The sequence below is a fragment of the Hemiscyllium ocellatum genome, chromosome 11, assembly GCF_020745735.1.
Source record: "Hemiscyllium ocellatum isolate sHemOce1 chromosome 11, sHemOce1.pat.X.cur, whole genome shotgun sequence".
Classification (NCBI taxonomy): domain Eukaryota; kingdom Metazoa; phylum Chordata; class Chondrichthyes; order Orectolobiformes; family Hemiscylliidae; genus Hemiscyllium; species Hemiscyllium ocellatum.
Genome location: NC_083411.1, coordinates 14,665,873 through 14,678,218, shown reverse-complemented (window position 1 = coordinate 14,678,218; position 12,346 = coordinate 14,665,873). Strand labels below are relative to the sequence as shown.

General features: G+C 44.1%; 1 protein-coding gene across 1 annotated transcript in view; it reads left to right on the top strand.

Annotated features, from left to right (window-relative positions):
• npas2 (neuronal PAS domain protein 2) overlaps window positions 1-12,346 on the top strand; it is a 96,894-nt gene that overhangs the window by 53,755 nt on the left and 30,793 nt on the right. Inside the window, exons 11-12 of the mRNA XM_060832314.1 lie at window positions 8,666-8,750; window positions 11,829-11,958. Coding sequence (XP_060688297.1) covers window positions 8,666-8,750; window positions 11,829-11,958 — 215 coding nt within the window. The remainder of the gene's footprint in view (window positions 1-8,665; window positions 8,751-11,828; window positions 11,959-12,346) is intronic.

The following is a 12,346-nucleotide window of genomic DNA, read 5'->3' as shown; positions in this document are numbered from 1 at the left end:
ACGGGGGGAACAGTTGGGGCGAGGGGAAAGGTAGGCGATAGGTAAAGGTAGGAGGTGGTAGTGATAATTCGGTAGGAAGGGTGGAGTGTATAGGAGGGAAGGAAGATGGACAGCTAAGTTAGGTTAAGAGGGCCGATCTGAGAAGGAGGGTTGGACCTGGGATGATGTGGTCGGAGGGGAGGTTTGGAAACTGGTGAATTCAATGTTCCCTTGACTACACTTCCTCACACCCCCCTCTCCCTATTCCCAATTCCTCCACCTACATAGCACATAGAACACTACAGCGCAGACCAGGCCCTTCAGCCTTCGATGTTGCGCCGACCTGTGAAACCAATCTGAAGCTCATCTAATGTACACAATTCAAATTTTGTCAATTTAACTATCAAATGACCATATTAAATGACCTTAAAGTTAGCAAGTCTACTACTGTTGCAGGCAGTGTGTTCCACACTCTTACTACTCTCTGAGTGAAGAAACTACATCTAACATTGGTCCTATATATATATCACCCCTCAATTTAAAGCTATGCCCTCTTGTGCTAGCCATCACCATCCACCCTATCTAACCCTCTGATTATCTTATATGTATCAATTAAGTCTCTTTTCAACCTTCTCTTTAATGAAAACAGCCACAAGTCCCTCAGCCTTTCCTCATAAGACCTTCCCTCCATCCTAGGCAACATCCTAGTAAATCTCCTGTGAACCCTTTCCACAGCTTCCACATCATTTCTATAATGCGGTGACCAGAACTGCATGCAATACTCCAAGTGTGGCCGCACCAGAGTTTTGTGCAACTGCAGCATGACTTCACGGTTCCAAAACTCAATCTCCCTACCAATAAAAGCTAACACACCCTATGGCTTCTTAACAACCCTGAGAAAATGGTGAGGACTCTAGATGCTGGAGATTAGAGCTGAAAAATGTGTTGCTGGAAAAGCGCAGCAGGTCAGGCAGCATCCAAGGAGCAGGAGAATCAACGTTTTGGGCATAAGTCCTTCTTCAGAAGAAGGGCTTATGCCCGAAACGTCGATTTTCCTGCTCCTTGGAGGCTGCCTGACCTGCTGCACTTTTCCAGCAACACATTTTTCAGTTCTTAACAACCCTGTCAACCTGGATGGCAACTTTCAGGGATGGACACCAAGATCTCTCTGCTCACCTGCGCTACCAAGAATCTTATCATTAGCCCAGTACTTTGTATCACTGTTACTCCTTCCAAAATGAATCACCTCACACTTTTTCACATTAAACTCCATTTGCCACCTCTCAGCCCAGTTCTGCAACTTCTCTATGTCCCTCTATAACCTACAGCATCCTTCTACACTATCCACTACTCTACTGACCTTAGTGTCATCTGCAAATTTACTAACCTACCCTTCTACGAGCTCGTCTACAGCAGTGGCCCCAAAACAGATCCTTGCAGTAAACCCAAGTAACTGAACTCCAGGATGAACATTTCCCATTGACCACCACCCTCTATCTTCTTTCAGCTGGTCAATTTCTGACCCAAACTGCTAAATCACCTTCGACCCCATTCCTCCAAATTTTGTGCAACAGCCTATTGTGGAGAACCTTATCAAATGCCTTACTGAAATCCATACATACCACATCAAACACTTCACCCTCATCCACTTGTTTGGTCACCTTCTCAAAGAGCTCCTTCACCAGATCTGCTCTCAGTTTGAGCAATTCTATTCCAGGATATCACAAACGTTCTCTGACTTCAAGGACCATAATCTTCTCTTCCCAGAGATCAATGGCACCCTCAGTTGCGTCTCCACTATTTCTCACACTTCTATCCTCAAACTCATCCCCCCCCCCCCAACCCCAACAAAGATAGAATCCCCTGGTCCTCACATTCTACCCTAACAATCTCCAAACACAGTGCATCATCCTCCACCACTTTCGCTACCTTCAGTCAGACACCACCACCAAAAATGAATTTCCCTCCCCACCCCTATCTGCATTCTGTAGGGACCATTCCCTCTGCAACTCCTTTGTAAGGTCCACACTCCGCATTAACCCCGTCTTCACCCCAACACCTTCCACTGCTACAGTAAGAGATGTGAAACCTGCGCCCACACCTCCACCCTCATCTCCATCCAAGGCCCCAAAGGATCATTCCACATTTGGCAGCGATTTACTTGCACATCCTTGAACCTCATTTATTTCCTCTGGTGCTTTTGATGTGGTCTCCTCTACCTCAGAGAGACCAAGCGCAAACTCCGGTTCTAGGAACAACTTTGGTCCGTATCCACCAATCAACCCCACCTTCCCATGGCTACCCACTTCAACTTCCCCTCCCATTCCTACCAATGACATGTCCATTCTGGGCCTCCTCCACCACCACCTACACAAGACCCTACCCGCAATCTGGAGGAGGAACACCTCATCTTCTGCCTCTGAAGCTGACAACCACACGGCCGCAACGTTGAATTCACCAGTTTCCAAATCTCCCCTCCGCCCATGCCATCCCAGATCCAACCCTCCGACTCAGATCCATCCTCTTGACCTAACCTAATTGTCTATCTTCCTTCCCACGTATTCACGACACTCTTCCCACCAACCTGTCACTATCACCTCCTATCTTCACCCCCCTATTGCCTACCTTTCCCCTCACCCCAACCCCCATTTATCTCTCAACCCCCTTCCCTCCCTAGTCCTGAAGAAGAGTCCTGCCTAAAATGTCGACTCTCTTGCTCCTCGGATGCTGCCTGAGGTGCTGTGCCTTTTCCAGCACCATACTTCATCAACTTTATGTGCTATGTTCCATTCCATCAAGGATTTAGCCATCGATTCCTATCCAACAGCCGCTCCCAACCAAAGCATGTTTCACAGACACAGCCTTCATTAAAATCGTGCGCTTATCCAAAATCTACTCAATTCTGCTCACAACTGTCTTGGTGTTGTGGATTCACCAGCTTTTGCCTTTATCCCAACCCAAAGTGTACATTGTGTGGCTGGTCAATGAGTTCTTCTAAAATAATTGAAACAATAACAGCAACCTAATTTTCCTTTATTTCTGCTCCAGATCCACTTCTCATGCTCAATCAACCTGCACTTCACTGAGTGTTTAACATTCTTTTTTCACATAAGGTTGATTTGAAAATAATCATTCCACTGGTGAAAAACTGATGATTTATCAGTTTTGATTTCTCCAGCATCTGCAGTCCCCATTGTCACATAGAACATAGAACAATACAGCACAGGAACAAGCCTTCGGCCCACAATGTTGTGCTGAAAATGATGCCAAATTAAACTAATTCTTTCTGCCTGCCCTTGGTCCATATCCCTCCATTTCTTGTATATTCATGTGCTTCTTGAAAAGCCCCTTAAATACCCCTATCATGTCTGCCTCCAACAGAATCCTTGCAATGCATTCCAGACTCCTACCACTCTGCCCCTCACATCTTCTTTAAACTTTCCCCCTCTCATCTTAAATACATGCCCCATAGTATTAGACATTCCAACTCTGAGGAAAAAATTCTAACCATCAACCTTACCTATACATCTCATATTTTATAGACTTCTATCAAGAATGGAGTTGGAATTTATCTGAGGAAATTCAAAGGTTAATGTTGGTGACTGAGATTGATCACATGTGGGCACAGTGCTTTTGATTCAGCTTTAGGTTTGTTATCCAAATATCTCCTCATGTGGTTTAATACATAAATCTCACACTTCTGTGAAACCCACTGAGGGGATTCTGTTACAGTAAACATTGCTTTGATGTGAAAGTAGAGCTTTTGCATTGAAACCGTGCTGGTAAATTGACACATATGCAGAAACATCATCATCATCTAAAGCTCCGACACCTAAATGAATGGTATTTGAAGTGCTATGCTTACATGAGCAAGCGCAGCAGCTAACTTACATCAGACATACCAAATTGCATGAAGTAACAATTAGACAATTTCTCTGGTAGCTATGATATGGAGGATCTGATGTTGGACTGGGGTGGACAAAGTTAAAAATCACACAACACCAGGTTATAGTCCACCAAGTTTATTTGGAAGAACTAACTTTCGGAGCACTGCTTCTTCATCAGGTGATTGTGGAGAATAAAAGACCAGAAGACACAGAATTTATTGCAAAAGATTACACTTCCATGCAACTGAAATAATATATTGAACAAACCTGGATTATTATGAAGTCTTTCATCTTTTATAATGGGTTACAACTTTCGGTTTATTAATGTGTAAATCCCAGAACTTCTTTTAAGTGACATTCTCAAGATAACTTAAGGTTTTATAACAAAAGGTGACATCTCAGCTCAGAGAATGCATTTCTCTGGTGTTATAGGAGAGATGAATGCTGGCTATTTTCTGGATAATTCCGTGCTCTTCCTCTAATTGTGCTATGGATTCTTTTAGACCCAGACCAGGCAGCATATGTGCCAGTTTAATCTGCCATTGAAAAAAGATGACACCTCTAACATTATAGCAGTATGAGTACAGTGACATAATGCCAATGCTACTGAGTTAGCTTAACTAAGGGAGTACTGTGGGAACGTAGGTTTGAATATCACCTAGGCTACAACTGGAAAGTTAAACTTAATTAGTAAAATCTGCTTCATAGTCGGTCATAACCATGAGACTTTTTTTTATAAAACTCAATTGGTTCACTCACTGAAATAACTCCATAGAGGCCGGTATCCCATCACCAAGACACCCTTTATTTACATGCGGAGACTCCTTGACAGTGATCCATCAGGAATTCCTGATGGTATGCCTGAAACGTGGACTCTCCTGCCCCTCGGATGTTGCCTGACTGGCTGTGCTTTTCCAGTGCCACACTTTTTGACTCTGACTGTGTTACAGTTACTACTCTAATGTTCTCTATTTGAGGAAATTTGTCCCCCTTATCTTGTCTGACCTCGAGATTCAAGGTGTTGTGGTTGATTATTAACTTCACTTTCAAATGTCCAAGCAAGTCACTCAGGGGCAGCTTGGGACAGGCAACAAATGCTAATGACACATGCATTCAATGGGAGCTCAAAACAGCAATGTGCCATTCCGTCTCGGAGTGTGGCGGGCAAGTGGCAGGATTCTTAAACTCACAAACCTTTCACTTAAATGCCAGAAATCCATGAACTGAATACAGGAACAGGAGTAAGCTATTCAGCCCTTCATGCCTATTCTACCCTTGAGTGAGATGCTGGTGGTTCTGATGCTTATACCTGCAAGGCCAAGATATTCTTCCCAAGGTATGGTGCCCAGACCTGTTCACAACTGAATTGGTGACCATGAGATAATATCATCAGTAAAATCACAGTTTGTGATGCAAGTCAAGAGTTGACCATCTTTTTTTTAAAAAGTCGCAAGTTTTTAAAGCTAGGCCAGACTGTGTGTGCAGCAGGATACAGTGACCCCTAACTGTAGACTGGCTCACTGCAATCACTCACAGTTCAACAGTCACGTTCCCAGGAGGCCTCGAAGCCATCCTGTTCTAACGACATCATTCCCTCATCTGAAGTTAAAGGAGAATGCCTTAGGGACAATAAAGAAGATAACATCCATTCTGCCACAATCACTTGTACTGACTGGAACTAAGAGCCAGCCAATATTAAACATCCTTTCAACAAACTCCAAAGCTACCATAACTACACAGGTCAGATTCAGTACTGGGCTGGATTTTGGAAAGATTGTCAAGGCTGGAGCGGAGACAGGGAGTTGGGGGGGTTTGAGTGGTTCAGTGATTTCCCTGCTCTCAGTTGGTAGGTCAGTTTGCCAGCACTCAGATATCTCAAGAGTGCTTTTGTTTCTGGGAACTGACCAGAAGGAGTCAGTAGCCAAGTGTAGCCCTTAAAGGGACTCATCGTTTTTCAAACAACTAACAACACACCCCTCCATACACCCTGAAGGCTGAGTGTGAGCTGATAAATGAAGGCAGACCATGTTCCTTTTGCCAAACATAGAACCTACTTGGCCACAATAAAACATAGAACATTACAGTGCAGTACAGGTCGTTTGGCCCTCAATGTTGTGCCGACCTGTGAAACCAATCTGAAGCCCCTCTAACCTATACTATTCCATTATCATCCATATGTTAAAATGCCTTTAAAGTTGACAAGTCTACTCCTGTTGCAGGCAGTACTCTGTATTCCTGTTACTCCTTCCAAAGTGAATCACCTCACACTTTTCCACATTAAACTCCATTTGCCACCTCTCAGCCCAGCTCGGCAGTTTATCTATGTCCCTCTGTAACCTGCAACATCTTTCTGCACTATCCACAACTCCACCGACCTTAGTGTCATTCGCAAATTTACTAACAAGTGTGAGATAGCCACAGATGTAGTCACACACTGCCCCGGAGACGACAGTTATGCTCTCTTTTAACTTTATTTCAACCTTTTAAAAATTAATCGAGTTCCAGAATAGGAATAGATTTCAGCTGCGAGGTGCGGTGTTGGAGAAGCTGCTTTTGGAGTAAAGAAGTTTGGGGGTGGGGGTGGGGGTGGGGTGGGGGGGGGAGGGTTCTGATAGAGGCTAACAAGGGTACGACAGGTTTGGGTAATAATGAAGAGTGCTAGATAAACTCAGCAGGCCTGGCAGTATCTGTGGAGAGTGAAACAAAGCAAATGTTTCAGATCTGGTATGACTCTTCTGCTGAACTGAAGAAGTCCTGGTTTGTCTTCCCTGATTGCTCTGCACTATCTGTCAGTGTGTGGAGATCCAGCTCTGTCTATCTGAAGGAGCCCTGAGCAGAATCTCCCATCAGAAATGCTGAGCTCCTTCGTGGTGGAAAAATGGTGTGTTCAAAAGACCGGTGACCTGCATGAGATTGCCATTGCTCTGAAAATCCAGTCCAATGATAAGACAATGTACAGACAATGTTCGCAGGACATTGTCTGGACAGGCCACAAGCAGCCTGTGGTTTAGTGGACTAATACCTCACATTCTGTCAAGGTTGGTAATCATTGACAACACTTTGAGCTACAGTCCCTTAAAGGTGTGAATGAATGGAATGGTTGTCTGTAACATTGAAATGGCCAGCCCATGATGTTGTTAAGCCTTGGCAAGCTACAAGGGGGTGTCAGTGCACAATAATTGAGTGGGGGTGGAGGTGGGGTTGGGGGTAGGGGTGGGGATGGTGGGAGTGGATAGGGAGACTGGAAGACTGACAAATCAGAGCTTCCACTCCAAGCAATGTCAGTGAAGTAGGTGTCCTTGCCCTATCACCAGACTGAGAGGGAGAGAGGACAAAGGTCTACCTGTGGGGAAATAGCGTGCTGGCACTGGGAGCCAGTCTCTATTAGGATAGGGATTGGGAGGGGGCAGTCAGCTGCACAAAGAAACATCTTTGATAAAGATATGATTTTAAAAACTTGAAGAACCTTTCCAAATGCACACTTCCGACGGCCACCTTCGAGACTGGCCGCTGCTTTCCATCATTTACACATGATGCCGGCTTCCTCTTTGTACATGCAACTCTCGGCGCCACCTACAGGTGTTTAACATAAAGACAGAAAATAGGAGCAGGAGGAGGCTATTTGGCCCTTCGAGCCTTCTCTGTAACTCATTATGATCACAGCTGAACATTCCATCACTGTGTCGTGTTCTCAGTTTCACCCCACAACCTTTGATCCCTTTAGCCCTACTAGTATGTTGAACTCTTTCTTGAAAAAATTCAATTTTATGGAATCAACTGCTTTCTGGCAGAGAATTCCATAGGCTCACCACTCTGGTGAAGAAATCTCACTTCATTCCAGTCTTAAATGGCCTTACCCACATCCATAAACTCTGACCTTGTATTTATAACCTGTGTTTATACAAATTGCAGCCATGAATGAATAAAATAAATCCCATCACACGGTTGACTGCACAGAATACATTGCAACTTTGAGAACAACTTGCTCCATTGTTGCTGATTTAACATAGTAAACTGTCTTGGGTCACTTCACTTCAAATATTAATACGTTGCTGTGCTGGACATTGAGCAGTAACAAAGGGTGGAGTTACCAATGTCCTGCTCTCGACTGTTGGTGGTTTAACCTGAGGATCACTGTGCCTCTGGTGAGGAGAGAAAGAGAATCCTCCAAGGTAGTTGCAAGAATTGGACCCTTGCTGTTAGTATTTCAAATCAACTGTCCAGCCAACTGAGTTAATTAACCCCCGAAATAGTTCCAGACCCACCTTGCTTTCCTAACTGGCATTCTGTGGTTAATGCAATTATAGTCATGCAGGCCAGTAATGCTGATAACGTGTGCCTATTTAGTTTGCAATCACACATAGGACTCTATTTATGATTGTATGTAAATAATCAAAAGCAGATGCCAGACAGTTCAGTTGCATCTGTGGCATACATGTGTAATGAAGCTGAACTTGGAATGAGTTGATTATCACAGAATTTATGAGATTTAGTCCCTGGAATGAAATTGAAGTTTGTGCCTGGCAGTGATAATTGTCTGTGTAGTAGGTTGTGAACATGAATCAAGTTATTTCAATCTGTCAGGTATAGCAGTTTCTCAATGCTTTGCAAATTTCCAAGTAAAAGTTTTTTTATTAACTTGGCCACTTGTAATTGTTTTATTTGACGTTTTAAGTTGTGACCAATAACGTAATCTGATGTCTACAAAGTTGCTGATGTCACAAACAGTCAGGATTTCTGGATGGTGTAAGTAATGAGCCTGAAATTTTGTATTCTTTTATTTTACCTTCGATTTGCAGCTATGTGGAAGTCAGATCAGAAAGGCGAAGGGAACAGGGCCTTGAGGAATCTTCTCCTGAAATCCTACCCCTACCAGCCCTGAAGGTAATGTTAACAATGTGCAGTCATTGGACTTTTGACCAAGTCTCCTGCATGTGGAGACATCTTTAAGTCCTGTATTATAAATAAAAGAAACATGTCTTTATTTGATTATACGAATGATAGAGGAGATGGTGGAAAAATTGTTTCCACAGGCAGGAGGGTCAAGCATTAGAAGATACAAATTGTCAAGGAAATTGGTGGACATGAGGAAACTTAGATTTCTCCAGTTTCCTCATTTCCCCTCCCCCCCACCTTGTCTCAGTCGGTTCCCTCAACTCAGCACCGCCCTCCTAACCTGCAATCCTCTTCCTGACCTCTCCGCCCCCACCCCACTCCGGCCTATCACCCTCACCTTGACCTCCTTCCACCTATCCCACCTCCATCGCCCCTCCCCCTAGTCCCTCCTCCCTACCTTTTATCTTAGCCTGCTTGGCTGCTCTCTCTTATTCCTGATGAAGGGCTTATGCTCGAAACGTCGAATTCTCTATTCCTGAGATGCTGCCTGGCCTGCTGTGCTTTGACCAGCAGCACATTTGCAGCTGTGATCTCCAGCATCTGCAGACCTCATTTTTTACATGAGGAAACTTAGTCATTTTTAATGCAGCAAGTTATTATGATTAGGATTACACTGACTGAGAACAAATTCAAGAAAATCTTTCAAATGAATACATGCATAATTTTTTTTAAATTGTGAAATTATAGGGAAAAAAAATCAGATGAGGTGGCTTAATTGGATTGCTTGTTCAAAACACTAGCAGGGACATGATGAATCCATTGGCCTCCTCCTCAGTTCTGAGAGATTTTGGGTTGATTAATTATCTGAAGAATGGCTTCCCAAAGTGCGGGCACCATCTGAAATGTGAACATCGTGGGGTCTGAGGTGGCCGTAAACAGCAGGGAGTTCTGACCCGAGTTGTAACAATGGTACTCACCCTCCGACAGGACCCGCACTGCTCTCTGATACCCCTTACCCCAAACTCAGCTCTCAATCCTCACTCAAGCTCCCAACGTTTTCCAAACTCAAGATGCAATCATAATGGGAAAACATTTGGAAACTCTGCCCCGGAGTGATTTGAGGTTTCTTTGATGATATCTTTTTTTATTCATTCATGGGATGTTAGCTAGGCCAGCACTTACTGCCCCTAGAGAAAGTGAGGACTGCAAGTGCTGGAGGGTCAGTGTTGAAAAGGCTGGTGCTGGAAAAGCACAGCAGGTCAGGCAGCATCTGAGGAGCAGGTATATGCCCAAAAGGCACCACCCTTTTCGACAGTCAATGCCCAAGCCTAGTTGCCCCTGAGAATGGGGTGATGAGCTGTCTTCCTGGACCATTATGGAGTGGGTAGACCCACAGTGCTATTGGGAAGGAACTTCTGAGATTTTGGTCCAAAAATGTGCCTAGAGATTGTCATTGGAACCTTGCTTCCAACTTGGATCAGAAAGCTGTATGTTGTGAGACAGTGACACCCTTTACAAGGACAGGTCAATGAAGTCTGAGCAGTCGTGATGAAGCATCCCCTAATGGACTCACTTTGTGATGTGTTCTGCTGTTAGATCATGTAGGCTCAAAGTTGTATGACTCAGTCTCTTAGAAATCCAACTGCCTGTTTAATCTGGTGCCACCATCTGTTACAAATACCTCTGTGCCCAGGATCAAAGTAGGCTTCTCCTCATCTTGACATTTTAATCAAATTCTAGCATTTATTTTACAAGCAGGTGATTCTTTTATGTTATATTAAAATGTTAATGAATGTCGAAATACTTATTTAGATCACGAGAATTTTGCACAAAATCAGGTGGATGTACATCTCTTTAACAATAAATATGGTATAATTAGGCTTCATGTTGAAGCAAGAACTGCATTTTACCATCATAGCTGCCCAGTGGCTAGACCAGCACTGTGAATCTCACCCTAACTCCCTACCCTCAGCACTGAATCCAGCAGCATCCCGAACCATTGACTGGATATGATCTGAACCCATGTTCTCTTGTTCACATAGCCCACTTACTGACTCCGTCACAACACTGAGCATTTCAGCTCATCCTCCACTCCAGGCTTCATTCACTGCCACACTGTGATGGATAGCCTCCCATTTTCCCACAACACAATTCAATATCTTCCATCCGATTAATCTTTCTGGACTGTATCATATCCAGCACTGTCATAGAAAGGGTGGCATTGTGACTCAGTGGTTAGCACTGCTGCCTCACAGCAGGGACCCAGGCTTGATTCCAACCTTGGGTAACTGTCTGTGTGGAGTTTGCACATTCTCCCCGTGTCTGTGTGGGTTTCCTCCGGGTGCTCCAGTTTCTTCTCATAGTCCAAAGATGTGCAGGTTAGGTGAATTGGCCGTGCTAAATTGCACATAGCGTTCAAGGTGTGCAGACTAGGTGGATGAGTCTTGAGAAATGCAGTGTTATGGGGCAGTTGGAATGCTCTTTGGAGGGATGGTGTGGAGTCAATGGGCTGAATGGCCTGCTTCCATACTGTAGGGATTCTATTCTATATATTATATAGACTAGCATTATCCTATCCTATTCAGCTTATCCACCACTTCAGACCTCACTGACCAACACTGTTTTATGTTGTGGTTCTGTTCGCCAAGCTGGGAGCTTTTGTTGCAAACGTTTCATCCCCTTACTAGGTGACATCCTCAGTGCTTGGGAGCCTCCTGTGAAGCGCTTCTGTGCTGATTCCTCTGGCATTTATAGTGGTTTGAATCTGCCGCTTCCGGTTGTCAGTTGCTGTCCGCTGCAGTGGTTGGTATATAGGGTCTAGTTCGATGTGTCTGTTGATAGAATTTGTGGATGAGTGCCATGCCTCTAGGAATTCCCTGGCTGTTCTCTGTTTGGCCTGCCCTATAATAGTGGTGTTGTCCCAATCGAATTCGTGCTGTTTGTCATCTGAGTGTATGGCTACTAGGGATACTATGGGTGGGTTACTATTCGGAGGGTCAGTGTGGACTTATAGGGCCGAACGGCCTGTTTCCACACTGTAGGGATTCTATGATTCTATAAACCTCTCAGTAATATGGACTTCATCATTATTTCTTGCTTAGATTTTTCTTTCTTCCCACATTATAGACTCAAAACTGCAGCCAATGTGAAAATGCCCAGGACATTGCCGTTGAGAGACTAAGTGGCAGTCGACCATGTTCAGTGTCATCTCCAAGTTCACTCAAGTCCTCTCTCACCGGCCTGTCAGACACTCCATGTAAGTGGAATGTTCCATCACTTTCTTGCTCATTTATTTCCCATTTTGATATAAAGGTGGAGTACAATATACAAAAAAAGAGATAGGAATATGCATCCTATTTCATCAGGTAATTCCTATGTTACTCGAGCCCAGCTTGTTCATTTTAAACTATCCTGAAGTTAAGACCATGGAACTATCGACTCTCTATGGTAATTAATTTCCAACAGTGAGTCTCCAATAGACACCAGACATGAATTAGAGAAAACTACAGCTTTGGAAACAATGGACGTAAATCAACCCATTCTGCCCAAGAATGTAGCACTCACCTAACATCATGCTTCAACTTACTCATAAGACCATAGGATTTAGGAGTAAAAGTAGGTCATTCTGCCCATCGACTCTCTCG